This window comes from Nannobrachium achirus (genome assembly GCF_963921795.1).
Source record: "Nannobrachium achirus genome assembly, chromosome: 18".
NCBI classification, from domain to species: Eukaryota; Metazoa; Chordata; class Actinopteri; order Myctophiformes; family Myctophidae; genus Nannobrachium; species Nannobrachium achirus.
This window is the reverse complement of record NC_137825.1, coordinates 55716503-55736317: the sequence shown is the minus strand read 5'-3', so window position 1 is coordinate 55736317 and position 19815 is coordinate 55716503. Positions and strand designations below refer to the sequence as shown.

Below are 19815 nucleotides of genomic sequence, written 5' to 3'. Positions count from 1 at the left end.
TTCAAAATATGAGAAGAGAAAATATTCAGTTGCGTTCTGATGTGGAACATTTGTCCTCTTATTATGACCAAAGTTATTTTCTAGACAAGGATGAAAAGGTTTTATTTTACACTGGTCTACCTACATGGCAGCTTCTGTTGGTAGGCTACTCTACACATACCTTTGTCCACACCTCCCTGTGAAGAAGTCACTTAAAGTGATAGTTCACCTATTTTTGACACAAAGCTGTGTGAAATACTTGCCATTAAAACAGTGGTTAAAAATGTATTAATTGATTACCAGAGTCCCGTGGTCAGAGTTCTGGTCAGTTTCTAATGAATATTAAGTAGTTCCAATGGGGTGGGGGCCATTTGGCGTGGCCCAATTATTGAAAATAGATTAATACACAAAACTAGCGTCATTTGTATTGTTGACCTATTTCTACCATATAGAGCGAGGTTTCGTTCTGATCAGCTGCCTGCAAAGCACCTTGTTTTGGGGAAATACGTTGCAGCGGCGTAGTGATACTGGACACAAAAAATAGTACCATGTGACAGAGGGGTCAAAGTTGAACGAAAGTTGGTCTATTTGGTAGAAATAGGTCAACAATACAAATGAAGCTAGTTTTGTGGATTCATCTATTTTTAAGGATTGGGCCATGAGCCCCTGCCAAATCACCGGAACTACTTTATATTCATCTAAAAATGACCAGAACTCTGACCACGGGACTCTGGTAATGGATTAATACATTTGTAACCACTATTTTAATGGCAAGTATTTCACACAGCTTCATGTCATAAATAGGTGAACTATCACTTTAAGATAATGATGTGTCTGCCAATATGCCTGAGACCCAGTTGATCACCAGTGATTGTCCATGTTTTTTCATGGTGTAAACAAACAAACATAACCAAAATATAAACTTGCGCTAAACCAATGCATGGCTCAGGATACAGGATAAACAATTGAAATAGAGCAGACAAGATTGTAACTGGAACACTATCAAATTTAAGCTGGTACTCTCTCCTGATTGGATTAAATTGTCAACCCAATTTTTATCTGTATCTTTGCCCTGACGCAGGGAGGGTGAGAATGTGTTGGTATCTTAGGCCTAGAATTATTGAATGCTTTAACCAGTGAAAAATAGCAGATATACTTGTAGATCTGCTATTTTTGAAAAAGTCGTGAAAATGTGTGCAAATCTTTGAATATATGTATTTTCAAAGCCAACGTTTGTAACTCAAATTTTGCTTCTGGGTGGTCCCTGGAACTAGATATTTTGAGATGGGGGTCCGTGGCCAAATAAATATCATTTTGGGGGTCCTTCACATGAAAAGGTTTGAGCACCACTGACATAGTAGTCTCTCAAGAACAGACTAATTGCTCCATTTAAGTGAAAAGGACCTTTTCTTTGACGATGGCTAGTCAGATTGAGATTGCTGACATAGAGACATAGTTTTTTCAAAAAATCTTAGAAGGATTCAAAAGACACTTATAGAATCGGGTCAAAATTCAAATTTTCACGATTTTTTAAAAATAGCAGATCTACAAGCTCGCAGTGCGGCACTCGGTGCCGCGCTGTGAGCTTGTATATCTGCTATTTTTCAATAGTTAAAGCATAAAATAATGATACACAATAATGTGTACACGTTCTGAATGGGTTAAAGAGCTGGAGATAAGACATGAAGACAGACAAAACTGTTATTGAACAAATGCTTTCTATAGCAATGATTACTATCTGAATATACCTGTAGACTGTAGAGCGTTAACCTTTTCACAAAAGAAAAAAAAACATTGTTATACTATATAGCACTAACTTGAATTATTTTTATTAAGTAAGTATCCTTAAGTGTAATACTTGTATAGCCTATATGTTTCTCGTATATTTAAAGTGAAACACATAGGAAGAGTTCTGTGAAAATATTCCCTGATATACCTATAGGCCTACCCAAAAATTGTATAATGCTTGGATGATTATGAAATCAAGGCACACATGTCATAGGATGGTAGAAGGTTACAGTTTCACTTGCAGACAGAGATGAACGAATCTATACTTCTGTAGTTGCACAAGAATGTTTGACATTGAAATACAGTGACTGTGGCAAATAATGCTATGCCTGTATCACCTCAGCCAGCTGAAAAGGTTCTGACATCCTTTTACTTAGCTACCACTCAGAGCTTTCTGAGATTCTGAGGGGCCATCACAGAGGGATACGGGACTCGCTCCTCCCAGGACCCGCGACTATAGAGTGAACTTCCCTCCCATCTCTGTAAGATGCATTATGATAACAGGTGTTTGAGCAGGGCAAAAAGGATTCCGACAAACCTGGACAAATGTCATCCCAGCAGTTGGCAGTTTGTGGCAATGCGGTCAGGTCAGGCAAGCTGCCCCCCCCTTCCCCACCCCCTGAGGCCTGAACAAGGACAGAAAGTACTGTCTTCAATCTGTAAACTCCCCTAGCTTTTTGCTCACAAGTAGAGCATACACTGTCATTCTCCTTTTTTGGGGACTTAACCCCCTGTACGCGCTACTTTGCACATATTGTACTTGCACTGTATATGCCCTACTTTTGCTGCATAAAGTTACTGTCGGGCAGAAACCTCTTATCTCTATATTTAAACTTTTAATGTTTTTTCTTCGTAAATGTAGTCTCTCTGTCGTCATACTACAGCGTCAGACAAAAGTAGCAATAGTAATGCGATTTTGTAAATTATTATTAGGCCTAGCTTGTTATAGTCCAGGCGTTTCGGGCAGTATTTTGATGGAATCGTGCACTTTATGAAAGAAGCATGAAATTTGGCACACAGTTAGAACATGCCATATGGAACATTTTTGGCTATAGGGGCATCGCAGATTTGTCTTGGGAAACTTGTGGGAGCCAATCAAAGTTGGGCTCTCATAGACTTTACTCTAGAATAAAATAATACATAAATATGCTTTAAGTAGCATGTGAGGGGTCAAACTAGGTGTTTTTAGGGATTCTGAATCCAATGCAAACATTTGTTTTGCAGGAAAAACATTCCTTGGGCTAAAATCGGACCCCATACAAACTATGGTTTAGTGATGAGTCATCACTTTTCACAGTTTTAGGGTTGTTTTTCGTGCAAAACAAATGCTTGCATTGGATTCAGAATCCCGAAAAACACCTAGTTTGACCCCTCACATGCTACTTAAAGCATATTTATTTTTTGTATTATTTTACTCTATTGTAGTCTATGAGAGCCCAACTTTGATTGGCTCCCACAAGTTTCCCAAGACAAATCTGCGATGCCCCTATAGCCAAAAATGTTCCATATGGCATGTTCTAACTGTGTGCCAAATTTCATGCTTCTTTCATAAAGTGCACAATCTTTGCCTGAAACGCTCCCACTATTATGCCTATTGTTATTGTGAATTGTTAGCACAGTCCATGGCATGCCAGATGTCACATACCAACATAGAAGGCCAGTGGTTCTCAGACATTTTCAAGTAGGACCCTTTTTCCTTCCTTACTTCTTTCTTTCTTTCTTTCTTTTAGACATCATTCTGCAAATAGTTTATTCGGAAAGATGGAAAGATGCCAGGGAAGTAATAATAGTAGGTCTACTAATAATACTAATAGTACTTTTGCCAGGGACCCCCTGGAACCCTTTCAAGGACCCAAGGGTGTCCCCAGACAGACCCCTCTTTGAAAGTCACTGTTCTAGACTAGAAAGCTTATTGATTGACAAAGATAAACCCTGTTCAATCCTTACACTATTTAATTAATAGCCTACTAGCAAATAATATAAGCCAATATATAATATGATCACAGAAATATGCCTGTATTTCTGTGAGACAGCCTGGATTATGTCATCATGATGACTACTAAATCAGGTTTGGGTTCGTTGCAGGTGGAACTGCATTTCCCATAATGCAATGTTCTGGCTCTGCTAGTGATTGGTCAATGTGAGTGGTGACACTAAAAACATGCGCACGATACATAACCTTGTTCATTTCTTTTAGCTGTCTTGTCCTATGATCTTGTCCCTGGCTACAAAATAACCATTCCAATGATACTTTCTTGCTAACATTAATCGGAAATAATGAGCAAATACATTTTCCCAGTTTCTGTTTTCTGTTCAGTGTTTGGGGGCGCTGTTTTATTGAAGTGAGTATGTACTGTATAACCGCATATCTACTCTAGATAGTTTGATTGATTGAAGGCTTTATTAGAAGTTTGCATAGGAAAAGGTACAGTTTCATGACGGTACAGTTCACTGGTACAAGGTCTACTAAAAGGAGATCAGGAAAAGACTAAGCTTATTTCAACAGGAAACCATTAAAGTATCTCATATAACATTGAATGACAGACGAATAGAACACAGTACTATGCAGTAGATATGTAAAGAAAAGAAAATGAGAGAGAGAAAAAAAAAGAGAAAACAGTAAGTCTAAACAAACAGTAAGTATATACAAAGAAGGGGCAGGGGAAATTAAGTCACCCAGAGGCGGCACAGCAGTTAAGGTTACAGGACAGTAAGAAAAAGAAAAAGGACTGTTGTGTACAGTTGCTTAAACATTTGACTGGGGGCTGCTTTGTCCCTTTGATTAGGCTGATTGAAAGTATGTAGGCTATGCTACTGTGTTAAATACAGCATGCCCAGGATTCATACAATCTAACTTCATACAATCTAACTTTACGTTGTAGGAACCATGTCACTGGAGGTATTTCTCCCAGCAAGTCCACTATTAAAGGGAAGACTGTGATAATAACAGGGGCCAACACAGGCATTGGAAAAGAGACAGCCAGAGAACTGGCACGCAGAGGTATGGAAATATGTTAATAATGTCACAATAGGGCAGGGGTTGGCTGGCAACCTTTTTGACATAAATGCTATGTTTTTTTTTCTTTTCTTATTTTCTGATAGTCAGAGTGTGCCATACATACCAACATTACATTTAATTATGACACCCAGTGGTGTAAAGTAACTAAGTACATTTTACTTCAGTACAATTTTTAGGTATTTATTTGTACTTTACTTTTTCCAATTTCCAATACTTTTACTTCTACTCCACTAAATCTCAGAGGCAAATATTTTACTTTTACTCCACTACAATTATTTGAAAGCGTTAGTAATTACTTTGCAGATATAAATTATGATATTATAAACATACATTAACCACTTCAGCCCTATTTTATACCTAGGCTGCGACGGGCCGTGAGATGGTAGATCTGCTATTTCCAAACATGTTGTACTTTTACTTATGGTACTTTCATTACATTTTGACACACTTAAAACAATTTTACTCAAGCGCTCAAGTATAAAGACTATTGTGACGCTATATTAGCTACTTTCGCTGGGGACCCCCTGGGGGCTATCTGCATGGCGAGCCAGGTTTTACCCAGTGTGCCATTATGCCTGTGACGCCACACACCCAGTGTGCCAGTGATCAAGGTCCCTTGACCCTAGTTCTGGTCCATAGCGTTAGTGGAGTTCTCCTTAACGCTATGTTCCTCTACATCCGTATTCCTTGGCAAAACCGGAAAACCCCGCCGTCTGGTCCAAAAATAACAAAAACTGTTTCGCCCCTCATCAAACCAAAGGTATCAGTGGACAGTTGAAAGCTTACTCTACTTAGTGGAAGAGGTCTGAGCCCCCCACCACACGATTAAAATACATTTCTAGGGCAAAATGAAAAATATTCCACCGGATGGAGACGCTCGTCCTGGTTTTTACGAAACAGCGCTTCCAACGTCACAGAGTTGAATAACACCCAGTGAGACTAATGCTCTGTGTAATTCGGTCCTCTGACCTGCGCGGCAGTAGTGAGTTGGCACCTTGATGGCGACGACAAATAGTGAAAAACGAGAAGAAATGGAGTCTCCATCCGGTGGAATATTTTTCATTTTGCCCTAGAAATGTATTTTAATCGTGTGGTGGGGGGCTCAGGCCGCTTCCACTAAGTAGAGTAAGCTTTCAACTGTCCACTGATACCTTTGGTTTGATGAGGGGCGAAACAGTTTTTGTTATTTTCGGACCAGACGGCGGGGTTTTCCGGTTTTGCCAAGGAATACGGATGTAGAGGAACATAGCGTTAGGGAGAACTCCACTAACGCTATGGACCAGAGCTACCTTGACCCATGTATCTTTATGTGTTTCTGGTAATATTATTGTCTGCTCATGTGTATGTCTGACTGTGGCAAACAATATATTATATAATAATATCGTCACTGTCTGGCCAAAACCTCTTAACTCCATTTTTTAGGTTTTCGAAATCAGGGCTATTGAACACCCTTTTACATCTGAGTGTTGGTTAAAATAATATTGAACCAATGGAAAGTAGTAAAAAGTGCTTGGGACAAAACCTCCTAACTCCACACTTTCTGTCAAACCAGCTAACTCCACCCAATTGGCCCTCTCTTTTTTGATAAATATGTGCTATTGAACACGCTTTACGTGTGTGTGTGTTGGTTAAAATAATATTGAACCAATGAAAAGTAGTAAAAAGCCCTTCGGTCAAAACCTCCTAACTCCACTTGAGCTCGTTTTCCCGAAAATTTTACATTTTGGAGTTAGGAGGTTTCGGCCCGACAGCAGAGATATAATATAATAATATATTTTAACAAAAATGTCCACCACAAGTCAGCATGGCGATGTCCCCTGACAGAGATGCTTTCCCGGGTTTTAATGGGTTAAAACACTTGTTCCCAAACACTCCCACTGAGCACGCCGTCTAAAAGTGGTCTAATAGTCGTATAGATTTGAAAGTTTTTTAGTTGTCTAAACTTAGACTAGATGACTAATAGATGTCTAATAGTCGTCTAAATGTAGACCGTCTATATTTAGATGACTATTAGACGTCTATTAGTCGTCTAGTCTAAGTTTAGACAACTAAAAAACGTTCAAATCTATACGACTATTAGACCACTTTTAGACGGCGTGCTCAGTGGGACTGGTTCGGGACCCATGTGTGGGTCGTGGACACTTTTTTTTTCTCACTATTTTGGGTCCCGGCCCGGGCAAAAAAGTTTGGGAACCACTAAAACACATGATGATGAATGATTTCCTCACCCTAACTAACACGCCTGATTGCTATTGTCACACCAACAGGAGGTCGGATCATTATGGGATGTCGGGACATGGAGAAATGTGAAGCCGCGGCCAAAGAGATACGCGGGAAAACCCTCAACCCCCACGTATATGCGTGTCACATCGATCTGGCTTCCATGAAATCCATTCGTCAGTTTGCAGAGAGAGTCAACCGAGGTGAAGATTTAACCCATTTAGAAAGGGTACACATTATTTTGTATCATTATTTTATGCTTTAACTATTGAAAAATAGCAGATATACAAGCTCACAGCGCGGCACTGAGTGTTCAAAAATAGCAGATCTACAAGCTCGCAGCGCGGCACTCGGTGCCGCGCTGTGAGCTTGTATATCTGCTATTTTTCAATAGCTAAAGCATTCAATAATTCTAAATAGGCCTGTCACAATTATTACATCATCGCCTAGTCACAGTTGTTCGAGATGATCGCAATTGTTTTTGCATTATCGTTTCCCTGTTGTAAAATGTTCATACAATACATTATGTTCATACATTATCAAATATTTTTTTAAATATCAAATTGTTAAATGTGGCTTATGTTGGCTCTAGTACATTATTTATTTGGATTATTGGTACCGGTCATTGTCAGTCATGTCTGTGTATATTTAAGTTATTTGTCATATCTACCCTGTGAAATGTATATTTACAAAGCCTAAAAGCTAAACAGAAATGCCATTTCTATTTATATGTTCTGATGTTCAATGCAAAAAAGAACAACAACAATAACAACAACCCTACTGCAGGTGAAGAACACTGTGGAACCGCACAGAGAACATTTTATGCAATGATGCTCACATCATTGCATAAAATGCATTATTTGTTTATTTCTCTCTATTGTAGAAGAGCAACGGGTGGATATACTAATAAACAATGCAGGGGTGATGCGATGTCCCGCATGGAAAACGGAGGATGGCTTCGACATGCAGTTTGGTGTGAACCATTTAGGTATGCTTTTCCAAATCATTATTAGAGTCGGGAACCAAAGAGGTATAAGTAGGGCTGTCACGATATGACATTTTATATGACGATTAATTGTCACTCAAATAATTGGCGATTAACGATTTAATTGTGTATTTGTCGTTGACAATTACATTTCTGTTTGGCTTTTAGGCTTTGAAGTTGCACATGGTAGATATGACATATAACCTAAATATGCAAATACATTACTGACATATTTGACAACTTACTACTTAAAAAATAACATTGATAGTGGAAATAGCCGATCTACAAGCTCACAACGTGTCGCAATGCGACGCGTTGTGAGCTTGTAGATCTGCTATTTCCACAATTTTTGACCTTTTTTTTAAAATATATGAACATTTTTCAACATGGAAACGATTATGACGATTATGAAAAATTGTCACGATTATGTCAAAAAATCACGATTAGACGATTATGTGATAATTGTGACAGCCCTAGGTATAAGTCTAACCAAAATTGACTTGTAAGGATGTATTTTGGTTACATTTTTATTTTCTAACCCTAACCCGAGTTACAAATTGGAAGATGAACACTGAGTTTTTACTGTGATGAAAAAAAAACATCACGAGGATGCAACTGGGACGCATCATCAGTGACGTAGCCTGAGGTCGACGGGTGTTTCGGGTCCAACATCATACACGCTCGCCCAGGTGACCCAGCCGGGGTGATCAAGTCCTGACTTACGTCGCATTAGCTATCCATGATTGGTGCTATTAGGGGAAGATAGGGTCACTCAATCCGCTGCACCGGAACTACTCTGCCGGGACTGGGGGATAAACCACTCTGGCACGTGGAATCTAGGCTCTAGAGCTGCGTCTCAAGTCCTTAAATTAGATCCTATTTCCTACACTTCTTTCCTGTTTCCTTGTATGTTAGTCCCGCCCACTAACAATAGAACGCCCCTGCAAGGGAGTTGGCCCTATCACCTGCGATGTTGTCATCAGAAAAGGGACTTCTCCTCTTCTCTATTTCCTCAATGGGAGGGACTAACATACAAGCAAGGAAATAGGATTTGATTTAAGGACTTGAGACCAAGAGGGCGATAGCAAGAGGGTGGAACAGACCCCTACTTCCCGTTTCTGCATGACGTAGGTGGATACCTTTTTAGGAGGCAGAAGCGTGTTTGGAGTCTATTCATTTACAATGGGAGAGCTAACGTGAACACAGAGCAAAATAATAGTCCAGAAGCTATGGTCACTGAACGAAATATTGGACCCGATCATCACAAGCCACATAATATTATCGTAACAGAATTGTCATACTAAAGTGTCTTTTTTCAGCGACACAACAAAGGAGAGAATCAACTTTATTATTGCCCTTTAGCTGTCCCAGCAACACACTCTCGCGGGATCTATAGCACCATTAAACGGGACGTGCGCGAGATTTGCCTTCAGAGCCGGCGCCCACTTAGGAGGCTTTTTGTAGGATTTGTGTACCATGTCGCCATCCAATGATGTTGATCTATCTTCATAAATTAAAGGTGATACACCATGCATTTAAAAAGTATTTATGTCATATTGTTTATGTCCCAAAAACGTTTTTCAAAAGGTTTGAGGCTAAATTACCACTCCTGAATAGAGAGCCTCTCTCATTTTTGAATGGCTCTCAGAGCATTTCAGCTGCAGTACCACCTTTGGCCTGAACTGCGCCACTTTTTTTTTTTTGTGATGACGTCACAATCGGCAGATGACGTCACAATCGGCAGCAAATCTGAACAGCCTGTTTTGAGAACCCGTGGGATACTTTTAACCTTCACCTTCTCAAAACCAGAGAAAGACACAACGGTCAGAAATGGGACTTTGTGAGGATAGAAGGTGCTAGTGGGACCCCAAAAAAAGGTTTTAAAATAGGAAAAGTGAAATTTCATGGTGTATCACCTTTAAATATCTTTGCTTGAGACGCAGCTTATGGGTTGACTCCTGGCCAGGCTCCTCCTATGTTTCACCAGGTCTTCTCCTGCTCCCACCCAATCCAAACATATTTTCATTCAGCTGAAGCAGGGTCCGCACTCCGCAGTAGAACTGCAAGCTCCACTTGGGGAAAGGTGGTGCGGCAGGCTCCACTTGCGGCTTGAATGGCCCTCCTGTGTGACTGAGTGTGTAGACACTTTGATAAATAAAATGAATAGAAAATAAAATTAATAGAACAAATTAAACTTTAATTAAGACTTATTCAGCACCAGAAAGAGGAAGAATGAAGCACGGTTTATTCTGTTTTCGTGAACAATGGCTACTTCATTTTCTGTGAAACATAATTTCCTATTTGTGTTATGGTAAAGTATCCCTTTTTTATATGAATGTGTTCATAAATAAACAGACTTATACGGTATATCCCTGACTCCCTCCCTGTACAACACCGGAAAGCCCTAATGACATACATACAGTACTAGTAGAGTAAAATCATTTTTTGTATGACTTTATTTCAGGACATTTCTTGTTGACAAATCTCCTGCTGGATAAGTTGAAGGACTCCGCCCCCAGTCGAGTGATCAACCTGGCCTCGCTCGCCCACATCGTTGGAGAGATCGACTTCAGCGACCTGAACTGGGAGAAGAAGAAGTTTGAAACAAAGAAGGCGTACTGCCAAAGCAAGCTCGCAAACGTTCTCTTCACCAGAGAGTTGGCCAGGCGGTTAGAAGGCAAGTCTATAGTGACTCTCACCCACGTGGGCGTGTGCGCGTAGGAGTTTGGCCTAAAGTATATGCTCCTGTTTTATAATCGCGAATTGGAAGTCTCTTCATAAATATTACTCATGGAGATGTACTGTATGTGTGTGTTTGTTAATAATAGGTTCTGGAGTCACTGTGAATGCAGTGCACCCTGGGGTGGTTTCCACAGATTTGGGGAGACACACTGGCCTCCATCAATCCCAGTTCTCGAGCTCGGTACTTGGTGAGTAACCTGACTTTGTCACTAGCTGTTGGGTTTTGAGGAGAATCCACATTCTCGTCGCCTCTGGGAAAATGAATTGACCATATGCTGCGCTAAGCCAGCTACTCATTAAAACCTAATCTCATAGGACTCAATATTGAACATTGTCCCATCTGTTGTGAGTAGTCATTTCAAACCTATCAGTGACATTTCAGTGACATTTATAAAAAATATGTAATAATATTAAACGGTTCAAGCGCTGCTATAAGCAGTCTGAGTGACTGCTTCAACATTATGGTCAGTTGATTTTATATTGATTTACTATGATTATTTACTTTATAAGATGTTTTTTGATTATTGTTAGAGTTTTTTTTTTGCTTTACTTTATATGTACCTTTTATGACTTTTATGGTCGATTTACATTTATGTAATTGTTTTTAGGGTATTATATCACTTTTTGTATCACAACATCTCGTTATACAATATGGTTATTTGACAAAATCTGGGGGCCGGACAAAATAAGCGTTTGCTTCTCTCTGGCCCTTCTTGAACAAAAGTGGTCGTTTTGTAATTGCGATGATGGTGGTGATGATGAGTTTTCTGTACTTTTTTTATATAATAATATTCCCTCTCCTTAGGTCCATTCTTCTCTCTACTGGTGAAAGGGCCAGAGCTGGGAGCGCAGCCCAGTGTCTACCTAGCCGTTGCTGAGGAGCTTGAGGGGCTCACGGGACGCTACTATGACGTGATGACTGAAAAAGAACCAGCACCCCAGGCCCTTGACCAGGAGGCGGCTCGGAGGCTGTGGGAAGCAAGTGCCAGACTAGTGGGTCTGGAGGAAGATAAGGGACTGGCCAGCAAGCCCACGCCACCACCAGGCGACAGTAGCACAGCTCCACAAACACAGGGACAGAGCTCGCAGTCAGATGGACCTCCGGCTGTTACTGTTGCGGTGCAGTAGGCCTGAGCCAGCAGTGAATGTCAGACCTGTAAGACCTCCAACTCTGATATACTGTATGGCTCATCATAGGAATTGACCGAATCTGTGGTCCTTGTTGTCTACATAATGACAATTGTTTGGTACTTGTTCATATGTTCCTGCATCAGGATGATTGTGTTCAAGTTGTCTTGTTAAAGTGTGATAAAAATCCCTCTTTGATATTGTTTTTTGTCCTGGACTCAATGGTAATGAAATATGGCATTAATATTGGACACATAAAAGCTTATTACAGATTATGCTATCTTATCCTCTCCAAATCTGTAACCAATTTGCTGAATTTATGTTGAACATGAACTATAATCAAACAAGGAACATGGGCCAGTAAATAGAGCACAAACTCCTACAAAGTAAGTTTTGTAAATATCAAACCTGGCATCAGTCTAAACAACATGCATCTAAATAACATACTGTACTTAAAGTAGAGTCTGAAGAGGTGAGTGTTCAGACTGGTAGAAATGTGGGATCAAGTCTGCAGTCCTGATGGCCACATTTACACTGGCAGCCAAATCCAGCCTGAATCAGATCTGAGCCACATCCAGATTGGAATCTGATTTGTTTAAATGAGTCGTGGCTTTTTAGACTCATTTTAACAAATCAGATTCCTATCTGGATGTGGCTCAGATCTGATTCAGGCTGGATTTGGCTGCCAGTGTAAATGGGGCCTATGAAGCTTGGAGTAATGGCCAGGGATTCTGTGAGATCCTCATGGGATCACAAAATCTAAGGAGGCCTCACTCATTTCTGTCATTGATGGGCAGTACAGGTCTCCAGATGGTCGTCTACCAGCACACCAATTTCCAAATGTTATTGCACCCTAGTCTACTCATTTAGGCCCACATGGATGTGTTTAATCGTCTCTTAATTCTGACGTATTTCCCAGGCTCCATGGACCCACAAAGATATGTTTTGTCAGATAAATATATTTATATGTATAGTTATTTAAAATAACGATCTATTTTATTCTACACAGGCATTGACACTAAGGCTTGCCCACCTGCCCCCGGCAGGTGAATAAAACTCTTGGGCAGGTGAAGTTTGCATTCAGGTTGCCCGACCGGGCAAGTGCTCATTTGAGAGGGGACTCAACCCTCTATAAACACACACGACATATATGTCTGTCTAAACACCTGAACATGGCCAGAGTGCTCTGTCTTCTGGTCTGTGGAATGTAAAATAAGAGCACCATTTACCTATAATGTGCGTTTTTTACTGTTGCTACACTTAAAAATATAAAAGAACAAGAACCCATATATTCAATCATAGCTATGTAGGTTTTTGGGTAAAAAAAAATAGGTATGAAATTTGTTATTGCACAGCCCCCAAAATTGTGTTAAATTGAGCGGTAATTAAAATTTTACCTTTTATAAAGGACAATTTACTTTTTGGGCAAGTGGGCATGACCTTTGGGCAAGTAGAACATGACCTGTAAGTGCCTCTGAGACCTTAGTGTCAACCCCTGCTACAGAAATAATGTATTTATGTCTGCTGGTAGATCATTGTGCAGTGCACTTGTAGAGTAGGCTAACCTACTATTGGGTGACTCATCATGCCTGGCTCACTTTGCACTGAGGAAAATCCAATACCTATGTTCCTAATCGTTTGCACTCTATGCACCTTTTCACTGTCTGAAAGGCCCTGTAATGTATCACTTAGAAGAAACATTTAAACATCTAGAATATCTTCACTCCTTTTTTGTTCTCAGTCCTCACTCCCTCGCATGTGACACAAACCTACACAACAGTGCCACTTGGCTGCAAACTATGAAACTACAGTTGAGTAGGTAATATATTAGCTTAATGCATTTGAAAGAGTAGTGAATCTATGCATTTTGCATATTTATTTAAGGATTTTAGTGATGTTTTGGAAGTTCATAAACCTCATTTCATGAACAACATCATTTACACAATCTCCTGTTTCACATTACATTAGCACAAAACACAAGCAGTGCATAGAAAGTTCTGCTTTTAAGTTCATGTGTCAAAGAAAGTTGCCAAATATGTTAAACATGTCCATTATCAAGTCCATATTCTATGATGGCATATAAGATATATGCTGCTATTTCTTCTTTTGTTATCTGTTTTGGCATGTGTAGCTATATGACAAATTCCAAAAAAGAAAATAGGCCTACATTCAAATATAAAAAGGAAAACAAGACTCATTTGTTTTTTGACCTGGAAGTCTGTCTTATGTTGTACATAACTGAATGTAATACCATCCATTCACATACATGAATACTAATATTACTATTACTAGGCTACTACTACTATGATGATGATAATAATAAAGATAACAAAAAACAACAATAAAGTTACTTAAAATGGAAAAGCTTTTACACAGACACAAAAAGGACATGTTAGTCCATCTATGGAAAGCACTTTGGATGAAAAATGCTATAAATGCACTAGTATCTGTAGGCTTTGCTGCAGCAAGTGCAAAGGCCTATCTCTTTCATGGGACTCTTCCTGTCAATAACTCCCCAAATACTACAGCTCTCACACAAGGTCGCATTCGTTATACTAATGCACACAGATGAACATCGACCATGGAAAACCAGATAGCGAGACCGTTTAAATTGGGGGTCAGTTTACCACTAGAGAGATCCTGAGTGGTACCATCATAAAAGGCTGATTGTTATTGGAGACGAGCTTGAATGCTTGATCAATATCAATGAGTTTGCCTTGGCTCTCTCTTGCTGGGAAAGACCATTAGGCCTACTGTTGTTTAAACGTCCTCGACTTTGGATTCATTCTACTTGAACAATTCCCAGAGCATCCTAAGGTCCTGGAACTTTCATCAATCTATTGATAGGAAAAATAATGACGACTTTCAATGTTTGGGGGGATAGCCTATATAATTATTTTCTCTAGAATGTTTCTGAAAATGAAAAATAGCTATAATAAAGTTTGCTATCAAAAGTGGCCTTGACTTGAACACACACCCCAACAGGACTTCATTACCCATAAGGCATTTATGATTTGTGAAAAATGTGTGGTCCAAAGGCGAGGAGCTCATTCGGCTTGAGTTTCTTGCAGGTGGGATTTATGGCTCTTTGAAGTGAGCCGGATCTCTGTGATCCGTTCCTTTTCAAAGAGCCGTTCAAAATACTACATGTAAAAAGTACAAACATTCTTTACTACAATGTACAAAATACACAAGTAGAAGTGTAATTAAAATGTACTTGAGTAAAAGCACTAAAGTATTGGTATCAAAATGCACGGAGTAGTTCACCCCCCAAAATGACTTTTTTTCTATTGATTACTCGTGCCATGGAGACTTGAGTTCAATAATGTGTTGTAGACTATTTGTAGCATTCCTAAGACAAAAATATGATTATAGTACATTTAGCCCCATATTGAATAGAAAGTACTCAATATGCAGAACGTCACATTTCACAGGTTTTCCAATTAATAACATTTGGAAAAATCATTTGAAAATAGCAGATCTACAAGCTCACAATGTGTCGCAACGTGACACATTGTGAGCTTGTAGATCGGCTAATATTTTCAAATGGCGGAAATGTATATGGCCAAAATGCAGGCCTATAGGGTTGAAGTGATTTGTAATTATAATCAAAATCTAGAAAGTAACAAAATAACTAAAAGTAACTAAAATGAGACGGTATTTTGAACGGCTCTTTGAAAAGGAACGGATCGCAGAGATCCGGCTCGGCTCACTTCAAAGAGCCATAAATCCCACCTGCAAGAAAATCAAGCCGAATGATGATGATGATGATAAACTTTATTTCAGACACATGGTCCATAAAAACATATATACAAAAAACAGACAAACAATACGTATAAATACAGTTCCAGACTGTTTACATTCCTTTTTAAAAAACATATAAACATTGCCTCCAGTGTTTCCAGAAGCAGGATGTATATCTTATATCACTCTGTGTGATATCCGTCAAGACCACAATTAATTCATTCTTTGAATCAATGAGTCTACACATAAATTTAAACATGAAATTCCTCAGTACCGCATGAAAGGTTGGTATGTTACTAGTCACAAACATTTCACTAGCACTCGTCCATCTTGGGAGTTTCAGAAATATTCTAAAAGCATCATTATATGCCACCTGAAGTTTCTTAATTTTTCCACTGCTATATCGGCACCACAAGTGGGCTGTATATAATGGAGTACAATATGTCTTAAAAAGAGCTATTTTTACATCATCTGTGCACATATGAAACTTTCGAGCCAGCATGTTGGCTTGTCCATACAATTTACAACACTGGCGCTGAACATCTTCGTCATCGCAGAGATCATCTCTGATAACATGACCCAGGTATTTAAACTTTTTAACCACCTCCAGTACTTCACCAGCTAAAGAGAAAGAGGGAAAGGTGAGCTTCTGATCATCCTTAGTTCTAGAGATCATCACCACACTCTTTTTTGAATTAAACTTTATGTCAAAACTCATTCCATATTTAGAGCAGACCCTGAGTAGCTGCTGTAGGCCAGCACTGTATGGAGACAGTACTACCAAATCGTCTGCGTAAATCATATGATTAATAAGGTTATCACCCACCATGCAGCCAGTTTTACACTCATTTAACTGTTTAGACAGATCGTCCATGTACAAATTAAAGAGTACCGGAGACAGAATTCCTCCCTGGCGAACGCCATTGGTCACCAGAAATGGAGTTGACGTACTCATTCCCCACTTGGCTTGCATAGTTTGGTGTGTATACCAAAACTGTAGGATCCTTATTAAATATAATGGGACACCACGCTCTTTTAGTTTTAAAAACAGTTTACCATGATTGATGCGATCAAACGCCTGGGACGCGTCAAGAAAACACATAAATATTGTACTGTTGCATCTTCTGTACTGACTGACAATTTCCTTAAGTGTATAAATACATAAATCAGTTCCATGCTTTTTCTTAAAACCAAACTGGTTGTCAGTAGTAGCTATATGTTCATTGAGCCTCTCCATAAGGATACCTTCTAGTACCTTGGATAGGATGCTTGCCAGTGCAATAGGTCTATAATTATCAATACTTGTTAACTTCCCAGTTTTGTTTTTAACTACTGGCACTAGCAGGACAGACAACATAGATTCAGGCAGTATACCATGCATCAACAACCCTGAAAAACACATAGCAAGCAGCACTGAAACTTTATGGCTGGCATGCTTCAGATGTTCTGCTGTTATCTGATCTTGGCCACAAGCTTTGTTAACAGACAATTTCTCAATGAGGCTGCTCACTTCATTAGGTCTCAAGATCACATCATCACTGTGGGTAACCTCACCAATAGTAAAGACATCGCTTTTGACACAGTTAAATATGTTTGTATAGTGTCTTCTCCACAGCTCAGCAATATTTTCGGACCCAGTAGTGCCATCAATACTGGAAGGCATTGGCATCTTACTGTTGTTAACCACCTTCACTTCCTTCCAAAACTCATAAACATTATTTTTCTGAAGCTTTTTTGCCATAGAATTTGCCCTCATGGCCTGCTCATTTCTCTTAATATAGCGTACAGCATATTTAAACCTAGCATTTGCAAGCTTCTTAGATTCACACTCAGGGCCATGCCTGGGTTTACCTGCTAACACCCAACATTTAAAAGCTTCTTTAGCCTCTACATGTAGCTCATGAACATGGACATTCCATCCAGGTCTCATATTATGTTGTTTGATCTTTTTTCTTTTAAAAGGTTTGCTCCCATTAATTAAACATGTTACTATGTTGTCATACATCTGACACAATTCACTATAATGGCCATCATCTTTACAGTTAATATTACCACAGGTAATGGCATCAATTGGTATGTCAATGTTACTTAAGTACACATCAGTTAGTGATTTATAGTGTTGCAAATCATCTTCATTGAGAATTGCCCAGTCCAACTTGTCACCTTGTTTTTGACTACCATAACTGGCCAGCTCGGGTAGACCCTTAACATTTATAGTTATTCTGAAAGGCATGTGATCAGCTGTGGCCATATTATACAATATCTCAGCCTTCTCTATGCTGTCATGAGCATCAGCTGTCGATATACAGTGATCCAACCAGGATGTTGAATGCCATGCTTCACTGATGTATGTGTAACTGCCTACTGGCAGCAGCACCTTGCTGGACAAGATAACCTTGTTTTCTTTACAGAATTGCACTAAATGCTTACCAAACATTGAGTTGCTGTCTGAGATATCAGCATTCATGTCACCCAGGACATATATACATGTGTATTCATTTTCTTTAATATATGAACTAATAAAAGCAAGCCTATTAAGGTATTCATCCTCGTTTTTGTGACATTCGTAAGGAGTATAAACATTTAAGATGATAAAAACATTATTATCATGCACAATTTGAATGCCTATGCACCAGTCCACTTCCAGTCTAATCACACTGACAAGTGGATCAAGTTTCTTATGCCATAAAATGGCTACTCCCCCTGGGATGCGGCCACGTATTATTCTAGTACTTAAATCTGTTGTAGATTCCCCTGCCCCATGGAAATCACTATGAACAGCATTAAGTTTATCGAGATCTTGTTTAGCTAGAAACGTCTCCTGTACACACATGATGTCTGCACTCTCTAGAAGCTTATCAATAACAACACGCTGTGCTCTCTCCCCTGCACCCTGACCGAGGCGCAGTCCACGCGAGTTATATGACACAACTTTCATAGTTCATAAACAAGTCTATCGTTGCGTTAAAGCCCCAGCCTCGGGCTCATGCATCCTTGTGACAGGCGGCAACTTTACACCAACCCCCGTATCAGCAGGCCTAGGCTTACGTGGCTCGTAGAACCGCCGTATATAAGTTCCTTCTGGCCAAAGCTGTGGATCATACATCTCGCTTATCTCTTTGCATTCAGCTGTTATTTTAAAAGAGCTGTACCGGGTTTGGTCAGTGTCTATCTTCAAGCAAGTAACAACTCTAGACAGTTTGTCTTCAAGGTAACTTGCCAGTGTTTCTGTGTTCAAGTCAGGTGCGAATTTCGTAGCAAACACACTCACCATCTTCGTCTTGACAGCTCGTATGTCCCCCCCTGCACCGGTTCCAACAATGCCGTATGTCTTCTTTTCTCTGGAAAGAGTGAAACGAGGCTTGGCCGGTGCTGTAGACTTTCCCGGGACTTGTTTGCGGTTCCCGTTCTTCTTCACCACACGGCTCCATTCAGGTGACTTCGATACACCGCTATTCCCGGCGTTGTTCGAGGCTCTGCACCCGGCGTTGTTCGAGGCGCTGCTCCCGGCGTTGTACGAGGCGCTGCTCTCGGCGTTGTTCGAGGCGATGCTCTCGGCGTTGTTCGAGGCGATGCTTCCGGCGTTGTTCGAGGCGCTGCTCTCGGCGTTGTTCGAGGCGCTGCTCTCGGCGTTGTTCGAGGCGCTGCTTTCGGCGTCGTTCGAGGCGCTGCTCTCGGCGTTGTTCGAGGCGCTGCTCTCGGCGTTGTTCGAGGCGCTGCTCTCGGCGTTGTTCGAGGCGCTGCTCTCGGCGTCGTTCGAGGCGATGCTCCCGGCGTTGTTCGAGGCGCTGCTCCCGTCGTTGTACGAGGAGCTATTCCGGCCGGTGTTCGAGGCTACCGCCTCCACAGCGGGTGCATACAAGGCCAACACCGAGGCTACAGGCGCAGGTGGGACCCATAGGGGTCCCCCTCTGGCGCACTCCTCTTGTTGGCAACAGGTTGCTCAATCACACACAAGCGTTGGTGTATATCCGTGGTTATCACACGGAGATCTTCGCAGGTATTTGACTGCACACTCACAGCCTGCTTCATAGAGGATATGTCCGCGCTTAAGCGCTCGATTTTGCTCACCAGGCAGGAGACATCTAGGCTGTTAAAAGTCATCGGCGGTAACTCATCTAAATGATGAGAAACAAAGCGAGGAACATTTTCACCAACCTCGTTGAGTAGTTTCAGACAACTCTTGACGTTATTTGTATCTTTGTTTGGC

The 19815-nt window shown here is 40.4% G+C and overlaps 1 protein-coding gene across 1 annotated transcript; it reads left to right on the top strand.

Moving 5' to 3' along the window:
* Positions 1–3987: 3987 nt before the first annotated feature.
* On the top strand, positions 3988–11861 carry LOC308303197 (retinol dehydrogenase 13-like; the record flags this gene model as incomplete). The annotated part of the gene is made up of 7 exons (XM_080747521.1): positions 3988–4109; positions 4650–4768; positions 7054–7209; positions 7890–7994; positions 10456–10668; positions 10820–10921; positions 11539–11861. Exons 1-7 carry the CDS (start codon positions 4045–4047, stop codon positions 11859–11861), a joined length of 1083 nt encoding a protein of 360 aa, XP_080603647.1. The 5' UTR covers positions 3988–4044.
* Between the last annotated feature and the right edge of the window lie 7954 nt (positions 11862–19815).